This window comes from Cataglyphis hispanica, chromosome 8, assembly GCF_021464435.1.
Source record: "Cataglyphis hispanica isolate Lineage 1 chromosome 8, ULB_Chis1_1.0, whole genome shotgun sequence".
In the NCBI taxonomy this organism is placed as follows: Eukaryota; Metazoa; Arthropoda; class Insecta; order Hymenoptera; family Formicidae; genus Cataglyphis; species Cataglyphis hispanica.
The window spans coordinates 3,045,877-3,066,863 of NC_065961.1; the positions used below are offsets into that span (position 1 = coordinate 3,045,877).

The 20,987-nt window shown below is 32.5% G+C and overlaps 1 protein-coding gene across 4 annotated transcripts in view; it reads right to left on the bottom strand.

The window, feature by feature from the left end:
- LOC126851642 (uncharacterized) overlaps positions 1-20,987 on the bottom strand; it is a 38,952-nt gene that overhangs the window by 13,623 nt on the left and 4,342 nt on the right. For 2 of the 4 annotated variants that reach the window (XM_050595793.1, XM_050595795.1), the window contains exons 2-3: positions 5,633-5,705; positions 408-637 (exon numbers count right to left, since the gene is read on the bottom strand). In XM_050595793.1, the coding sequence (XP_050451750.1) occupies positions 408-637; positions 5,633-5,705 (303 nt within the window). Of the gene's footprint in view, positions 1-407; positions 638-1,081; positions 1,245-5,632; positions 5,706-6,277; positions 6,410-20,987 lie in introns of those variants that run through there. The other 2 variants (XM_050595794.1, XM_050595796.1) reach the window with 2 other exon arrangements.

The following is a 20,987-nucleotide window of genomic DNA, read 5'->3' on the forward strand; positions in this document are numbered from 1 at the left end:
TTTGGATCTTCTTATAAGATAAAAATATTTTACAATCTTTAATCATTAGTTCCGCCTGGAGAGCACGAACAGTGAACGTATATTTTAATCATTCGCAAATAATTCATACTCGGTTCTCTTCCGCGTGCGTTTCTCATGTATATCCTCAGAAAATTCACTATTCTTTGAGAATGAAATAATTCATGTTATAAATATAACTAGTAATCATTTCCTTTAAAATTGTTCCATATAAAATTTTGTAGTCAACAGTATGATATACAAAACGTTTCAAAACTGATAGTAAATCAATAACATAACAAAATCAATAATAATATTGCAAAAAAATAAGATAAAACTGTAGAATAAATTATTTTTTTCATTAAACTATTATTTGTTAATGACGAATAAATAGTTTCATAAGCACTGACCTGGGAAAAGCAAGTCTGAGGTCGGCTCTGAGTTTATTCAACAGCTCGCTGACCGACGTGAATTGTCTCAAGGTCATTTCGCCACTTCCGGATGCGTAACCGGAACTCGAACTGGTTGTCGATGGCAAGGTACCTTGGGAATCTTGAACTGTTCCTAATGGACGCCTTCCCCATCGTCTCAGTGCGATTGCGTAATCTTCAGCGTTGTACGTAGGTGGTCTTAAACGTTCCTACAAATAATTTGATCATTTACAATCTTATTGTTAATCTCACTCTCTTTCCCTTTCTCTTTCATAAGCAATCTATTATTAAGAGTAATAAATTGATTATCAAATAGATATTACAACGCGTTTAATAATAACAATTAATAATTAATAAAGCTTAATATATATTAATATATATTATATATATTTAATATAATATCCGTGTCTTATTAGTATTATTTTAATGTCGTATTTAATATAGAAACTAGTGCTAAATAATTTCTAATACATCATTTATGATAATTTCATGACCATATTTAATTCGCATAATCTCGACATCATGGTGAGAAAAATAATAGAGAAACAATAGCTGACAGAGAGAGAGAGAGAGAGAGAGAGAGAGAGAGAGAGAGAGAGAGAGAGAGAGAGAAAGAATTTGCAAATGTTAACGCGTTCATATAAAGTACTCACGAAAGAATTTTACAGATTAATCGCCGTAAAAGTCACAATAATATCGACTTGTTTTTTCACTTGTATCACAAGATATTTACGATGTCGCATTCCTAAATTGATCAGTTGTACTCATGTCGTGTGTATATAAACATAAACAAAGCGGCTGAGGTCGAGCGCCGACCGCCGAGCTCGCCCTTCCCCTACTCCCACTTTACTCCCGCACAGTATCTACGCATCTTCCAGAAAGAGAAAGAGAGAAAGAGAGAGAGAGAGAGAAACTGTTTACTGTTTCTCGTTTAATATTATTTCGACTATCAGGAGGATTAGTTCGCGAGCTTATTCGTGTCATACATGAACGAATTACGTATCGACATATATATATACGTTATATATATATACACTCATACAGCAATACACACTCTTTTTCTCTCACGTAATTTATATATTATCAAGAATGACAAAACTATTATTTAATTATATCGCAACTCGTTTATTAATAATTAATGCTAAATATTATATGATATTTTTCGCGTATTATATTTTATATACATATACATACATATTCCTTAAAACGGGAACACAAATGAATTACGTCACGCAATTGATCATAGAATATAGAATTTCTAAAGTTCTGAAAGTTTTTTTCTATTCGATAGAGTCAATTATATGACCTACGCGTATTTCTTTCTTGATAGAAAGCACTATACATTAAAGATTAAGTTGTAGGAAATTTGACCAATAAAGTCGAAGCAAGGATCTTTACCTTTTCTGCTTGATTATGTCAATCTCAATCGTTAATGCATAATCTATGGATCTACTGTCGCGTTTAAATTAACGCTAAGTTCAGTTCGTGACAAACATATTTGATTCGCATAGTACATGCTCGTAGTCAACAACGGATCGTGGCGTCGTTATGAGATCGAAGCTCGGTAGATTTGATAATATCCGCGGATATAATCGCGATCGAGTATCGGAAGTGTAAAAAAAGTATCATGTGATCATCGAATTACACGCAGATACAATATTTCTCATATATTATCTGCAATTACGTGCGTATAATATCGGGAGTGCTGACAATAGTATCGGGAATGTCGAGAGAAAAATGGCGGGAATCCCGAGAGAATTGGCGGGAACGTCGGAAAAACAACATCGGAGGTGCTAAAAAAATTTCGAAAAGTATAGTTCCGTTAAATACAAAACCCCGTGCTCGTAATTATTAAATGTTAATAAAATTTACCGCAAAATTGAGTTTAAATGATATGGTATATCGCGTCGATAGTGTGAAATATGAATATATGTGACTTTCGTGAAATTAAACTCGCACGATCGTATCGCTTTGTGACATCCAGGTAAAATTCATCGCCGACAATGGATCTGATAGGCTGATAACATCGTAACAGTTAGTGAGTATAATAAATTCATTATACCTGCATGATTTTAATGATATGTTTAATTACATTGTATCATTTGCGTAGTTTGAGGGATTTTATTAGTCTTGCTTTTGTTACATTTACGTTATTTATCAAAAGTATTTTAAAAATAAAATTATTATTTTAATAATAAATTTACTAATTATTTATCTTAAATAAAATTTAAGAAAGTATATACATTTTTTATTTATAAAATTATAAAAGATATTTTCTATTCTAGTCGAAAAATTATTGATATTTTAAAATTTTGATTTTTTTTTCTTTAATTGATTCTTTTATTGCATCGTCATAAATGATTTAATTAGCGCAGTTATATATTATAGACGAATACATTTCGCCATTGGTGAAACAGACTTGGTGAAATAAATTTTTATTTGATAATAATCATTTTTTACCTAATGTTTAAGCGGCATGATTCGATCGAAGTAGAAAGACAATCGTGATTAATTAGATTATTTATCGATTTTTTCTAAAAATAGTAATAACATTGAATAATAAAAAATTTCAAAAAATTTTATTTTTATATGCAGAATTTACTCATAAATTAAAAAAGAAAAAGTACAGAATCATTGAATTCCGATGCATTGGATTAAGTTTAATATGTGAATTTAAAATGAGCTTAAAATATTTAGTGAATATTTTGACGCATTTCATGTCATGCTGTCATTAACTTGTCCTTTCTGTCGTCTCGTTTTTTAATAGGATATAGACTTGCGAAAATTAATAAAGTGTGACAAAGCAATTTTTGCTGCTTATAACGATGACTATCTCGGAAATTAATACATGTAATCAAAAATTTGTTATTAATACTGGTATCATCTAAAAAATTTTCTATTTAGTAAATATAATTAAAAACATAAATATATTAATATATTGTATTTTTAAAAATGTGATATATTTTATATACCAATGCTGTGTTGATTTGTATTAATATTGTATAGGATTTAATATGCTAAATGCATAAACTTACATATTCCTCGACTTTGACAATAAAAAATACACCGAGTCTTTCTCCCTCTCATGAGTACCGCAGCGCAGAAATGAATCTCATCAGCGATGTTTTCTCGCTAATATGCGCCATTGTGCTTCACGCGAACAAATTACGTAAAATTTGATTTCATGTTTACGGTTTATGTAGAATGTATAAATTATGAAGAAATCCGCTATTTTTTCACGCACACGCGGAAGCAACATGAATTATTCAAATGAGTCAATTACATTCGGATTCGTTCCCGTTCCCGAAGCATGTACGGTTCTCTTCTTTCGATATAATGCACATTTATCAAACAGGAGAGCGATTAGCCGATCGATGTCTTGAAAATTCGTAATAACAAGGAAGCGCTGGAAAAGACATTTAGATAAAATTTCAATTAAGTAAATTATATGTGCAAAATTTTTATATTTCGAATATTATTCTTTTTTATTCGCGTGGTCGAATAAAAACAGCTGCAAAAAAGTTTTATTTTTAAAACTAGGTGTATAGTTGGCGAAAAAACAGACTTTTTAATGCAGCAGAAAATAACTCATGTTTGAAGATTTCCGGAACATAGTTGAATTAATTATACTGCGTAAATATTATTAATAATCGCGATTAATCGTAATAAAGTGAAAGTATCAGTTGTTGAACTAGATTGATTCCTAAACAATAATATTCAATTTTTATTGATATTAAGTTTCTTTTAATCCATGTCTTAAAAAATACGAATTTATCAAATAAAACTAAATATCTAGATCTTTTTATGAAAAAAAAAATATATTTTATATATAGAATATTAATCGTATCTTCTAAAAAAAAATTTTTTGAGACAGAGATTTGAGAAAAGTTTTTTTTTTAGAAAAATCTAGATACTTTATTTTATATAAATTCGTATTTTTTAAATATATTAAAAGAAAGAGATTAAAAGGGGATTAAAAGAAGTTTAATATCAATAAAAATATGTATTTTATTCTTAAATATTTATTGCTATCAATATTAGAAACATTTACGATTGTGATGATTGTTTTTGCTTTGTCTTATCTTTGCGAGTGTCGTAACGATAAAAGATAGGATTCCGCAACAATTGCGATCTTCAATATCAGTTATTAATCCACAAATTGAAAGAGAAAGAGCTGATTGTCTTGCTTCTTTCGAATTTTTAACGCAGAGTGAAAGAAAATGTGAAATTGACACGCATCGTCGCCTAAAATTGCTGATTTTTTTATAACAAACGCTTTCGATAAATTATCAATTTTATATTCTTTTTATGTATTCCTTTCGCAATTTGAGTGAAATCGCCGTACGTTCTTCGCCGACTTTCTCGCTACGATGGAATAATGCATATGACTATGCGCGCGATATCTCGTCACAGTCGATCTAATTTCCAGATCATCCGCGAGCGATTTCCATTTTCGTTCAACGAATCGAGTAATTTTGATCTTGATATAAAACTTTCACGTCCATATGAAATGAGGAATTAGAAAGTGAACACATAGCAGCGATACTGATACATTGCATTAATAATACAAATAATTTCCAATTAATCGAATCGCTCGCGGATAATTACACCGCATCGTTATTACGGTATGCATTAATATCTAAAGAAATAAATTGCAACATTCGATATATGATCAGATTTCGTTAATTAGATAAACAACAGTGTATAAAAAAAATTTCAGATTATTTTTTTACCTGCTACATCAATTTTTACTATAAATAATCCAAAACACGTATACACAGGAATATTTACGACATGTTACGTTATGCAATGCGTCAAGTTGTATGTGTGTATATGCCGTTAGCGACAAGGTCAAGGCGGGAAGTGACTTTGCTACTTTAACTCGGGAGGCCGTTTCTCTCAGTATTAATATATACTCTTTCTCTTTCTCGCACGCGTTTGTCAACTACAAGTCGGGGCGATGGAGTTCTCACGGTAATGCGGCGCAATGACGAGAATCGGCTGTTTTGCCGGTTCCACTATCTGTATTTTCCATCAGAAACATCCTGCCGATATTGCCGCGTGCGTGGAACGTGTGATCGTTTAACGCGTCTCAAGTTACGTCATAAAGCTTCCGCGTCGAGTTTACACGCCAGCTAATCGGCACGCGACGCAATCGCGTTTCAATGTTATTCGTTACATCGTAATTTATTTAATGTCTCTACCTTTTCTGGCTGCGGTCCCCACGGTTTCACGACCAGCAGCTCTTCCTCCGCGTTGGGTGCCATGTCCGATTCGCTGAAAAAAAAAAAAATCATAAATACATTATTCGAAAAGTAATCGCTAATTTCAATTTGCTTGACTTCATATCAAGAACTTTAAAATTCTCTGGGTAAAAACTAGAATTCTATCAATTATATCGAAATTTCGAGAATAAGATGAGCTTATTTTTTGTATGTTATAACACTTACATTAAGCTATTATAAAATCGGCATCTACAAAAATAAAATTGATCGACAAGTAGCTGATAAATAAATGATTAAATACACAATTGCAACAATATTTTATTTTTCAATTAAATTATTTTTAAATTACTTTATCTATAATTTTACGAAGTGAAATGCGCAAACTGTACAATTTTATTCCATAGTCGTTCATTTTTTTTTTTTTTTTCCCAGAATAAAAACATCGGATATTTAAAATTAAAATCCGAGGACATAAAAACGTGTGTGCATTATTAATGAAAGAATATTTCGATTCGAGCAACAAAGACTTTAAAAGACACGTTGCCTTTCTTGAAAAGTACTTTCGCATCGCTTTCTTGCGATCGATGCGGAATGTTGTATTTAATTAGCGAATAGCGTACATACATAGCTCTGTCGATCGTTCGAGTTGTAGAACGGCTCCATGGAATTTGCTTCGCGGTATTTTCAAACGGTACCTCACTCACGTCGTGCGTTCCGCCAGAATGAAGGCGAACCATGGCGCACACCTATTCCGAGTGTTATTTTAACAATTTTCTAAATGGTAATTTTATTTTTATAATTTAATAAATTTTACAAGTTTTACCGGAATTTTATAATTTTTTATATAATTAATTTTTAATTTACAAATTCATGTAAATTAAAACTTAAAATCCTTATCCTTGAAAGATAATACATTCATTCGCTCGGTTCTGTCAAACTGCAAGATATTAATTATTCATCAAAAATTCGATAAATAGAATTAATTCGATCAATGGAAGACTTTGGATTTAAATTGATAAATTTTGATCGATAATAATGTGAATGCGATCCGTATCGATGATTCACGCGTAGCTCTTGTGAAAGAATCATTTGTGATAGTAATTACAGGTAGTATTATAGATTTCGGTTATCACGATCGCGATTTCACACCTGTACGCTTGCCCGATATGCAGATAATCTTATCCGTCGAGATAAAGGCGAAACACACCTCTTCTCGCGAAGAGCTGGCATTTCACGGTCCGGTGCCGCGCGTAGCGCAATGATTCCGCTAGATAGGATGATACTACGAGGACATGGATCACGGATGCTTAGTTTTGTAGGTTAGCTACGATATAATAATGGGAGTCACGATGATCATGCCGCGATCATGATGGACATCGATGACTCGATGGCAAGCCGAGTGAGTCAGAATTGCACTATTACAGACGGACTTGTCGTAACTTTACGAATTATCATAGCTACGTTGATTCAATTTGATGCAATTTGAAGATTATTCTTGGTATAATGGTAATAATGTTATATTATAATTAAACATTGTATATCGTTGTTGACAGAGTTTCTAATCAGATGTTTTACCGCGCAAAATTATAAGTTAGTAAATGGAATACGTAATTCATAAATAATTTAATTTAATTTGATGTAGGAAAAAATTGTTGCAGTTGTGTATTAATCATTTATTTATTAGCTACTTATCATCTACTTATCGATCAATTTTGCTTTTATGAATGTTTTATGAATCGATTTTATAGTGTCTCAATTGTAACATACGAAAAGTTAACTTATTTTATTTTCGAAATTTATATATAATTGATAAGATTCCATAACTTTCACCTAGAGAAATTTTGAGTTCTTGATATATGTATATTTATAAAAAAGTTCTGGCAGTTTGAAACATACATGTAGTATTCATTTAACATTTTCTTTGTATAAAATTTCGTAATAACTTGTTTAAAATTACGATAAAGATGAAAATTATTCAAAAATTTTTATAAAAAATTTTATTATTTCTAAAAATAATTTTTAAACGTATTCTCTGGAATGCGAAAAATTTTGGAAATTTTAACTCTTAAATAAAAATTTTTTTGAAGTGTCTATAAAAATAAAAAATTTTTTTCTAAGATGTGATTTGTCTTGACAGTTCCGGATATTTTTTCAAGAATCCTATTAAATATTCTAATACAACATTTGAAATAATAAAACAGGAAATATAATATTTGTATAATTTCAATTTTTTATTACATTTTTTTTTAAATTTCTATTGACAGAATGTTTGTTTAGAAATGTAATTTTTTTTCTGTATAGCGCTTTAATAGTTCTATCGTAACACATTGTGTCAAACTGATTTAATTAGATCAATCTTGATTGAATAAGTCATTTTCGAATTTTTATATAACGAAAAATATAAATTTACACTATTTTTCTTCAATTTTTTTACTAATGAATCATCCTCTAATCATGTCTTAATAAATCAATTAAAACATTTCTCTAAACATATAAAAAAAAACAGCTTTGACATTTTCTTTAAGAACAAACACAAAAGTTCTCTAATTATATCGAAATTTTGAGAATGGATTGCGAACATTGCAGAGATGATTTTCTCGGACGTCGCGCGTGGACCTCTCTCGCGGAAGGGCTGCGGGTGCATGCGTGCATACGTACGTGCGTACATGCATGTGGGTATACTTGAAACGCGTTCTTGGATGTAATGCGGGGAAAAAAGTACGTATACCTACTGCTCGGAGACAGCCGAGGCATTGACCCGCGCGCGAGCGCGGTTAGTCACACACATATATATGCACGGCCGATATATGCGCGCCTACTACGGCCAATACATGTACATACACCTACATGGTGCTTTAATAGCGTTAAACGACGCACACTCCCTCCATTTATATCTCTTCGCGGCTACCGCTGCGCCTTGAAACAATTCGCCACCGTATCCGCCACAGGTTTCCGTAATGTACGTTAGACCGCAGGCAGGCTATAGTCGTCGACGATAGTAACAATGCTACAATGAAATGCTTTTATTGCGAACTCGTCTGGACGGAATTTTAATTTACGGGAGACATCTGTTTCTCAGAATGGATAGTTGGAGACTCAGAATAGAGAGAGACTTCACTATCTTTGCGATGTAACAAGAAATCAATATTTTTATTCCTTGACATATACATGAATCGTAATACAAAATACAGATAAAATGATTTTTCGTTAATTGTAATATTTATTTTTCTCATTAAAAAAACTCGTATTTTTTTGTTAGAAAATATCTGCCTTCGGCGCCGAGTAGTGATCAGACAGCTTTTAATCTAATCAATAATCACTAGATTTCACAATATTCTCGAATGCGACAGATTTTTTATTAAGCTTCAACTGGACGTACATTTTACGATACGAATACAAAATTCTATTTAAAATTTGAGGAATATATTCTTAAAAGGAGAAGCCTTATCGATCATCTTTATTTTAAAATTTATCTTGTGATTTACATTTTTATTCAAAGTTATAAACAATTAAAGTAAAATAAAGAATATGTTTCTTGTGTAAATTTCGACACCATGTGTCATATTAAATATTTATTGAAGATAATAGGTAAATGAGAGAGAAAGAGAGAAACGTCTCATTTACATTCCTACCTCAAAAAATTTCTAATCTAATCTCTAACTCAACTTCGAATTAGATTAAATATAATTTAGGATTAAGTTAAATTTGGTTGGACAATTTGTGGGATAAGAGCTCTGCTCTTTTCCCTACACATTTACTTTGCATTTAATAAATAATAAGCGACTACTCTGAATTATTGAAATAAAAAAAGAGAGTTAAGATATACAATGAATATGTGTGTTTATTATTTTTTAAATACAAGCAGTTTTTATTTATATTTTTTAGAAAATAATTTTAATGATGGCCTATTTAAAAACAGTTAGTTAAAAACAGCTTTCGACATATGATTATACGTACGTTTCTAGGTTTTGAGGATAACGATAAATTAATAGGCTTTCTTATAGGAAAGTTATTCATGGATTTTTTAAATGTCTAGTGTGACATTGTTTTCTTCATTTAAAAATTTCAATTTGAACGTAAAAAATAGTAAAATAGAAAAGTAGAAAAATAGTAAAAATAGAAAAGTGATTAAAAGAGATATGTATGTCTCATTTGTTAGTAACTGTCTTAAATGTAGTTCGAAATGCAAATCACTCAGGATTTTATCAAGATATACGTATCTCAAAATAAAAGTGATCGATGAGATACATGTCCTCTTTTATGAATATTTACAGAATTAAGAATTAAGAATTTTTAATCCATTTATAATATAATTTGTGAGATAATCGTTCAAAACAATATGTTCTCTTGTCATTAAATGATTATATAATAATACAATTTTATTTTATGTGAGGATAAAAGGACGTTTTCAAAAACTTGCTCCACAAAACCATAAAGAAAAACACAGAAAGTTCCTCGTTCATTGTCTAAAAAATTGTGGCATTGCAGCGCATGAGTCGACGCGAGTCATCGAAACGATTGTTCTTGTACGATCGAACTATTGCATAACGAAAAATGTCGGTGAATCTAATACCCAATCATTGCCTCGTAATGACCAAGCCAATTCAATCGAGTTTGCATTGATAACAGTATTGAAATAATAGATTCAATTTCTTCTCTCTCTCTCTCTCTCTCTCTCTCTCTCTCTCTTTTTCTCTCTCGCGTTTAAAAAAATGGACGGTAAATGGTCGCATTAATTTAAGAGTCACATGTATTACGTAATCGTTGCAACGACGTAATCCGTGATATAATATCCGTGTAATAGAAGCATACAACGGGATTGAATCCACGTTCCACGATTATTAAAGTCGGAGTCGCGCATCGGCATCAGCGCGGTCGAAAGGTATACGGTTGAATACAAGAAGGGGTCATCTCTAGAACGATTGCCGGGGGGAGGGGGAGGATGGGGAAGGAAGACATTGTAAGCATCACGATGCCCGTAATGCCTTTCCGTTGAGTGTTCGCCGCATCAGATATCGCGGCGCGGATGAGCGGAGGAATACGTCTCGAGAACGAAGGAACTCGCGATCGGACGCGAAGAAGAGGCGCCACGATCTTCGGGACCCAGGATCGTCGATCTTGACGGCCATTAGCGGGATACACGTGAGTCCAAGAGGGATTCTTCCGTTATGACTGTTCCGGGAGTTATGCACGGTGGAATGTTGACCGATGCCCGGAAATGCACAGTCGATCTTCCATACCTGATTCCTCGCCGATTGCCAAAGAAATACGTTCCGTATTTACCCCGCGGGGGTTTTGCAAAAACCAAGCCGGACGTTCGCAAGCTCTTTTGCGCGGTATATAAGGTAAACGTATCAGTTGCTGAACAAGATTGATTTGTGAATAAAAATATGCATTTTTATCGATATTGAGCTTCTTTAATCCATATCTTAGAAAATACAAATTTATAAAATAAAGCTGAATATCTAGGTTTTTTGACGAGAAAATTTTGAAAAATATTTTCTAAAAAAAACTTTCTATTAAAGTATTTTTTCAATAAAAAAGTATACGATTAATATTTTGTTTTATTTTATAAATTCGTATTTTTTAAGATGTGGATTAAAAGAAGTTTAATATGCAATAAAAATGCATATTGTTTGTTCAGGAAAGAAATTGGTCCGTTTATTTCAGATTAAAATTATGCTCTTAAATATATATGCGTGTCGAAATAAATCTTTGAAATTTTTTACAATCAATTGCATGTGTAATAGAAAAAATTAAAATAATATCTGTTTTCTTATAATATGACATAAAGATTTTTCTATACGCGATAATGTTTGTTTTTCCATATGTGATAACAATTATTATATATTATTTGATATTAAATAACCACAGACGAACTACTTGTCGTGGGATTTCTAAATATCTTACATTCTAGTTCGGAATAATGAACTACCTAAAGTCATTTAGACTAAATTAAATCGTGTGCGCATGCACAGTAAATGTGATCAAGAAATAGCTACTTCAATCACGTATCATCGTATATTTTAATAACGATATCGTTCAATCTCTACATTATTATTGTTATTAGATAATCATATGGAAATAAGTTTTCGATATTTCCGCGAAATCACATTGCATTCCTTTCTAAATCAAGAAACGGCTCTCGCGATTTTTCTCAAAATTAAAATTCTTATTAATATTATCTAATGCATTTTATCTTGCATTCTTTAAAGTATGAACGTATCCATTATATATACACGCTACGATATTTCGATCGTATCGATTATGTTGCTTTTGATCGAATATATCTAGCACATCGAAGCACTTTATTCGTTATGCATCATAAAATACATTAAATAAGGCCCGATGACCTCGATCTAGGAAGAAGAAGATTCAGGATGCGTGGCAACCAGGATCTCGAGAACGGGAATGCCACTGGACTATATATGTTGATTACAGAGTTCGGTCCTGCCGTTGAATCGCTATCGTGGTTTTTCGACTATAGAAAAAGAAAGAAGAAAAAAAAATTACGTGATGAGAGAGAGAGAGAGAGAGAGAGAGAAAAGAAAAAGGAAAAAAGAACAGGGTGGGGAGGGAGGGGAGGCTGCAGGCCAGGACGATAATAAATGTGAGATCAGATCTGGTTGCTTGTTTTATTGGCGTGAACTCGCTCGAGCGAGCAACGCGATCCAGATTTATTTAAATATCATACTATAAATGCTCAGAGACGAGACGGCCAGTTATAAACATCTACGGGGTAAGACTCGTTCAGGACCCGTTCTTGACGTCGTATCCCTAATAACTTTGTAAATATAGTGACAGTAGACTATTATATTACATCGTAAATTTATAATGTCTAAAGACAGTTTTATCGAGAATAATCGCGCGATATCAGATCATCGATCGATCACGAGGATTTTTCGAGTTCATTGAGAGACGCGTAAAAGACAGAATATAAAATAACAAAGATATAATTTAATTAAATACGCTTTGTATTTTTATAACATTGTGAAAACGCTTTAACATCTCAAAATCATAAATCATAAGCGGAAGCTTATCATATTTCGAATAAACGTGGCACTCCCACCGATCGTGAACCTGACTGACGCTTTCTTGGAGTCGAATCGAGAACAGTTTGACGGGGAAGAGGATTCGTATGATGATACACAACGCCATACTCGCAGGAAATTGAAGTCATTAATGCTCGATCAAGAGACAGCGAGTAACGCCCATTGGTCGAGATGTGCGTAGCGTCGAGTCATTTCGATACGCGTGTATACTTTCTACTTTTTAAGAGAAAAAAAGATGCGTATAGTTTTTGTCGTTGGGATATTTCTCTCGTAAAAACTCGATCAACGAGATTGAGATCCGCGCGTGAAATTGAATTCTTATTCCATGCGTATTCTCTTCAAAAAGAAAGAGAGAGAGAGAGAGAGAGAGCATTCCTACGAGTAAATTCATCAAAATCCAAAACGTGCGCGCGTAGAGGCGCTAACATTGCGTGAAATATGCCGATTCCGGATCCCGTTTTGTTTTGTCTGCTACTTGTCAGCCGAATGTCCATTGTGAAATCGCGTGCGCGCGCGTGCGTATGCCGTTATGAATCTCTAGTTATAAAACGGGTCCTCTCCGTCTGCCGAGATATCCATCTCTCTCTCTCTCTCTCCTTTCCTCCGCTCTCTTTCTCTTTCTCTCGCGAGTAAACTGTATAACTGTATCTTTTCCACGGGCGCGAGCGTTCGTTGAGTGTGCAAGTGGCAGGCGAGATGTAGAGTGATAAAGAAAAAGGAAGGAAAAAGGGAAATCTCTCTTTCCGATTAAAAAAAAAAAAAAAAAAAAAAAAAAAAATGAATGAATGAGCGAAGAAGAGACGAATTCTACGATGCTCGACAATTTATCGCACGGGAGAAATCTATAATTTATAGCCCCACGACGCGAACTACAATTTCCCTGCAGCACCGTTATACGCTTCGATGCACTTCGTTTAGCGAGATGACATTTAATTCAGCGTACAATGTCGAGGTCGCACTCTGCTATTCCGTATGATTTTGGATGAGAGAGAAAGATACTAATCGATAATAATGTTATCTTTTTATACACATTAGCCATTATGCACATGAGAGAGTTGCCCCGCGTATTCATTGATATAATAGTTACGTGGAGGAAAATAATCGAGGTAATTACGGAAAGAGAATCGTTTTGAACGGCGGTTAATTGCGAAATTTACATCGAGGATGTATAACCACGTGCGGTAGCAACATTATTCATCCAACGGTATAACGGGACGTAATAATTAACACGGGTAGGGAATTATTGGCTAAACACACCGGTAATAAAATCGCCGGTGATGTTCCCCGAATGAGAAAATACACGTGTGAGAATATATATACATTTGCAGAGATAAGGGCAATAGAATCACGCCTGGGGATTGTGTTGTCTCGCAAGAAAAACGCTTTCTAGAACCTGCGAAATTATTTGCACGAGTTACACGGTACTTGCGATAAATCATAAACGAACGTTACGATGAGTCTAATTAATCAAGGCTCGCCGCCGCCAGTCTTAGACAAAGATATTACGTTATAAAATTACGAGTGATGTGATGCATAATTATTAAATGTTTTATGTGTGCATAGGATTAAAAAAAGAGCTTTTCGCAAACAAAACTTTGTAGAATTAAGAAATTAACGAAACTATATTCTTCAATTTCAAATGGAATTTATTTTAATAGAATTTAATTTTATGTATATATATACATGTATATATATATATATATATTTAATATAAAAATATTGTAATATAATACAATCGAGCTTACTTTATACATGTATATAAAGATTGTATTATTACAATGGTATGCTTCTTGGATCTCATAAATTTTTTATTGTGCAATTTATGCAGTCTACGTGAGAATCTCAATTCTCAAGACAAAAGACGAAGTGACGCGACGTTTTTGCGAACGAGCTTCCGGCACTCGTGTGTTCTCCTTCTCTTCTCTGCCAAATAACTGCCCGACATTGAGAGATGTAGCTCTTTAATAATAGAATTGTACTTAATTAATGAAAAATGCGCTTACAATTAGTTGGAAACTCGTTAAATTGACTTGCCACGAGTAAAAAAAAAAACAACAACGTCCATCTACGTCGTGCGCTGTCGATCGTCCACTTGTTTGTTGAAGAAATCACACACGCTCTCTCGTGAGAATTCGCTTGCGTGTCGAAGGAAACGATTTTCGCGTTACAAAACATCGCTTCCGCCGCATTTCAGTCGCCGTATGCGGATATACTACCACACTTTTGTTCCTTCGCTGAGAAACAAAGAGGTGGAGGCGAGAGAGCCCGCCGTGCACACTTTGTCTACGCATCGCGAGCCGGCTTTTAAGCGCTCCGTTGCTTTCACGGAGGAATTCCAAGTCCGCGCCAAAGGGGCCGTGGAATGCGAGAGGATGAAAGTTGTATATGCACCGGGTAAAGATTTAGGAATGCCGAGTAGATAGACCGTAACTACCGTATTCTCCTCTAGTACTACAACACGTGTCTACGCCCACGTGACGCGTTTTACACCCATCGCACCCATCGGATGACAACGCATAGGGATCCAGAGACGTGATCCGCATGATTTATAGATATTCCCGGGTAAAACATTGCGCGCGAACGAATAAGATCTCGGCGAGGATCTGCCTGCGGTCGCTGTTGACCGAGACTGATTTGAATTATCCTATTTTCTTCCTTCTTTATATACTTTTTTTTTTTATTCTTCTCGGGCGACGAGATAAAATAAAATATTATTTAACAGAGACACGGCATTATTGATGTAATGAAAAATTGCTCATATAATTTTATGCGAGTAGAACTCTTTGCTTTTGTTGTAATTGTATTACGGTAACTATATACAAAATCTCTGCGAAATGATAATTCGATTTTTTTTACGCATCTATTACATTTTTTTTTTCTAGTCTAATCATTTATTCTCCCACAATCAGACCTAAGAATATACATACATACACATACCGTACGTGAACCAACGTATAAGATAATCCTCGTGTCTCGTTAGATGAAAAAAAATGTCGCATCGTATTAGCGTTAACTCGGATGCGATATCGCAAATTTATACGATGGGCCGGTTATGAATCCAGATTACAGTATATTAGTTACGTGAGAAATCATTTCCTAACGTTAATGCTATATGACTATCGAGAAATCCCATGACATATATGCGTGTACTACGGTATACATAATACCATTATACGATGCAATTTCAAAGTGGAAATCTTGCGAACAAAACTTTGCGTTGAATAATTCAGTTCTTTCTTGAGAAAAATATTTATATTAATATGATTTATATTAATATATTTCAGAAAAATGCTCCGCATACGAAACATGCCATATTTTAGAATTCTAATTTTATCGCAGTTACAATTTTTTTTTTTTTTTTTTTTCTTTTCATTGGAAACTAGTTCATGAACTGATAAGAGAATAGATTTCCATTCAATTAAGAAGAAAGAAAATCATATATGAGAAAATACGCGCTCGATATATGTATTTCCAGAGATAAATATTTATATTGTTTATATTATTTAAAATACAATTTATCTACCGTCAACTAACAATGTCTCATAATACATAAAATATTCGATGATCGTAGCAATATTTTGAACAATAGATTAGCTGTAGTAACGCGTCAAGATGCGCGTGAACGAATTATTATCTCTTTATCGGGGCGCGATCGTTTCATGGGTCGAGTTAATGGGCCATTCGTAGACCGTTTGCACGCGCTCATTACAAGATCTCCTTCTTTGTTGCTCTGAGAAATTACACCGGTGTGATTCTACGTATCAGGTGGAATTCTACCGAGAATTTGGCCGAAAATCAAATATTTAATATAGATAATGAATGATGTCTCTTGATGTCCTGAAAGATGGATGAAAGTATTATCTAAAATAATAGTCGGGATGCAATGATAAGGGACAAACAATCAGTGTTGATGCAAATTTCAATATTTTTTTACTTGACTGAAAGAATGAGATATATGCTATTCACCTATTTATTCTATTTATTTTCATAATACATCTTTTTTTAATAAAATTTCTTGAAATTTCTATTAGACTTCCGAGCATTTCGCAAAAATATTGACCACACATTTATCTAAAGCTTTTTTGATGCAGCTTTTATTTTTCAATTAAAAATAGTTAACAATAATTTGCGTTTATGATATTGTACATAATGAATGTATATTTTATTTGTCTGAGTAAAATATTGTTTAAAATTAATATTTTTAAATATTTTTAAATATTATTCAATATTTTAATATGTCATTAACTTAATATAAATAATTACTTATAACTGATTATTGTTAATATGCTCTAGTAGCTATAGTATAATTGTTCATGACCTTGTCGCTATGAAAACTTTTAATTGTGAGTTCATAAATTAATTATTAGTAAATTATTAATTATTAATTTTCACATTTCAATTTAATATCACCAAAAAATATTTTTTCATATAAACTATACAAAACTATATATATAGTGTCGGCTTCATATTTTGTAATGCAGTTGCATATAAGTTAATATGTGTTTGTAAAAAAAAAATAAATCATTTATTGTTGCGACGCAGCAACAATAAATCAATTGCCTGGCTTTAAGAAATGTGAGAACAGGATCGTCGTCTGAAATGAACAAGCATAATATGCGATACTATCGCGCTCATCGTCATCATTACCTCCGGTTAATTGCGGACATCCAATTACTCGGTGGATCTCTGCATTTTTCTCGAATGCGGAACGCTCGTGCGTTTCTTTTCGATTCCGTTCACTGTTACCATTTCGCTTCATCCAGCTCGATTCATCTGAGCGTATCCTGCTCAGCCGCGACAACGACGATTATTAAGTGTAGCTTTCCATCGTCACGATTTTTCCATAGAGTTCATGCGGTATCGAGCAAAATGTCGCCGCCGCCCGATCGTAGATCATTCTAACTATAAGGAAGCACGGGACTCGCGTTGACAGCGATTTATGAACGATGCTGATCCAATTACTCACAGAAACGCATAAATCAAACGTTGAAATTAATTTGCTGATAAATAGGGAAGCTGTGAAGTTGTGTTGCAGATAATGTACATGATTTTTTGAAGCGCTATTATCAATTTGGCTAATGCAGTACAAGATAATATTTTCGTTGTTTATATAAATGCTATTAATTAATTATATTATATTATATTAAATTTTGTTTGATTGTTTCGAATGTTGGACAGAAATCTTAGATCATACTGTGAACTTTTAAAATATATCTTTCATATTTTCTTATTTTTATAACATTCGAATTCTTCGCTAATTTCTTTATTCTTCAAATATTGCGATGATTTTAGGTGACAATTTATCTATGAAATCGTTTTACGTATATCAATGTGAATCTAATTTTATAAAAATTAAAAATTAATAATATATTTGTTTATCTAATAAATTTGTCGGATACCTATAATAAAATTCGAAATATGAGAGTATTCTCTCGACGATGTGTTGTTCTAGTAACTTATAATTAGCTATACTCTTTTACGATCTGTAAAAACTTTATAATCAGGAAATCGTGAACTGTCAATTCACACAATTTGAGCCAATTTCATCAAGAAATCATTTTTCGTGCAAAGCCTTTTAACATTCACATTGTTAAACTGCATTTGAAGCTTAGAGCGATCGACCTACTTTTTCATATTAAAAGCAACTTTCTTGTCAACTTTCGCAAGGGAGAGACGCAGAAGCAGAGAAATTTGCATGCGCACGAAAAATCATCCTATGAAATTGTCGCACGTATGGAGTACCGCTATGCTGCATGCGAGATTTAGAATTTTAATCCGTCACGCTCTGCATAAGAGATCGCACGACAATTTCTAATCTTCGCCTTCGCAATCATCATTGCATATCGGTACGTTAACGACCAATTCACGAGGCGTACTTTTTTTTTTTAATTCATTTATAATAGAAAGTACAGTTATACTGTATTATGTCTCACACAGTTGGCAGTTTCTAACGCGATAAGTGGAAAATTGAACACTCAATAAAATAAAATTCTATTGAATATTAACTATTTCATGTCATCTATTTTAATGCTAAATTAAATAAAAATCTCAATTATATTAGGGCTTTCCAGCAATTTACAGTTCGAGTATAATAATATTATTTTGATTATACAGTTTAAATTCTGGGTTATTATATTATATTTTTTTTCAATTTTATTTCCAAAATTAAAATAACATTGTATGTATCATTTTGTTGAAATATAGGATCAACTAGATTCAAGGGAACTGGTTTTTAGTACAAGTCTAATTGGCTAATCTCGATTTGTTTCCTGACGATGTATTATAAATGAAGTGTCGAAAGCGAGTAACGAATAAATAAATTACAAGCTGCACTATTTAATCCACATGAAACAATTGCTTTTACGCTGACGGTGAGCACAAGCATTGTCTTACCTGTCTCATTATGAGTGACAAGTGATAGGTTAGTGAATTACAACCACGTAGATAGATTATACTTTGTAATTGCTAGGTATCGTTGCATATTGTGAATGTTGCAATATTAAAGCGATTTTTAAAACAGAAAAAGGTATCTGATAACATCTCTACGAAGAAAAAATTTATAGAATAATCAAACATGTTATTTGCGTATAATTCAGTTTAGCCGAGTTAATGCCGATTTTCTGCAATTAAATCTAATTACGTACTTTCGTTCATAATTTATATATTGATATAATTACAGATGATAGTATTATAAATATTATACATATATAATTACTCTGAAATATTATTGCTAGCATCGTGTGCCTACATCGCCATAAATAGATCATTAATTTATTTTGATATATATTTTGCAATTATATGTATATAATTTTTTTTTTTACTTTTAAGTGATGCACAAAAAAAATTCCTCATAAACGAGGAAATTGCTTATGTTTATAACAGAATATTTATAATATTTATTGTTCCACATGTAGCACATAGAGTTCAATCTCGATTTATCTTTTAATCGATCTTTATGTCTGACAAATATGTGCGTATCATTGACATCCATGTGTGCTCTGATTATGGCGGGCACGGTTTGTTAGTATCAAATGGGATTAAATTGCGCGGAACATCGTATATACGATGTTTATATCGAGTTACATATGGTATTTAAAGAATCGCCTTTGAAAAAGAGAAGGTCTCACCATGTACGTGGCATTCGCATCATCGGATTATATCAACAGATACGAGCAAAATGTGATTGCACGCGCTAATAAACTTGTTTCTGTGGTGTATCGATGAACTAGTATAGGCCTATCGGTAAACCGGTATACATGAGAACATCACGTGAAATTATTCAAGAGAATTGCAGTATAAATATTATTATTGTTATTATTTTGATTCTGAAATTAAATTTATATTAGACACAATCATAACACAAAATTAAGATTGTTTTTGAAAATATTTTTATTTTTCCTAATTTTATAGTGAGATTGTCATTTGATGAAAAAAAAAAAACTTAATGAAAGAATTTGTTCGCGAATTAATTTTTCATTTTAGACGAAAAAGAGACAAAGATATTATTCGCGTATATACAAATATCTACGAAGACTCTATTTGTGTAAACATTATCCGCGGGTATATGCGTTGACAATATGACAGTGTATGTAGATGTATACTAGAACAAACGCGATATTACAAAGGAAACGTTATAAGAACAAGTACTACGTAGGTTGACGTAAATGTCCTTCGAGTCATGACTGGATTAGTCTAATATGGAAGCGACCATGGCATCAATTAATATTCTTTTCAAATCTTTTACATTTGTCCTACCTTTGTTCTATCCAACTAGTTTCCTATCGGAACAAGTATTTTTTACTTATCTTATATCACCATAGAAAATATTCCAGCGTAATAAAGTTAGGCACATATAATTTAAATCTCCAAAATGCCTAAAAAATATATATATATATATATTTTTTTTAAAGGATTTCTCAGATTTGATTTTCAATTTCATTAATTTTTGATTAATTTTTTAATTTAATTTTATAAACTTATATTATTCCACGTAATCACTTGGATTTGTATTATTAAAAAAATATGATGGCAATTGAGAAATGCTAAAGATATGTCAATATATTACAATTTAAAATGCAATAAATTGTACAATGATGATTAACTTTTATGGCTCCAATAGATATTTTTTTTGTATACAAAAACAAGGTCGATAGCATGATATTAAAAGAAACGAAATTGTGTTGACACATCAATGATAAGATTACTTCGGAGAAGAACATCATATTTTTGAGTTATAAACTCAGTACATAAACTCAGCATATATTTGTTGTTAAATACAGCTG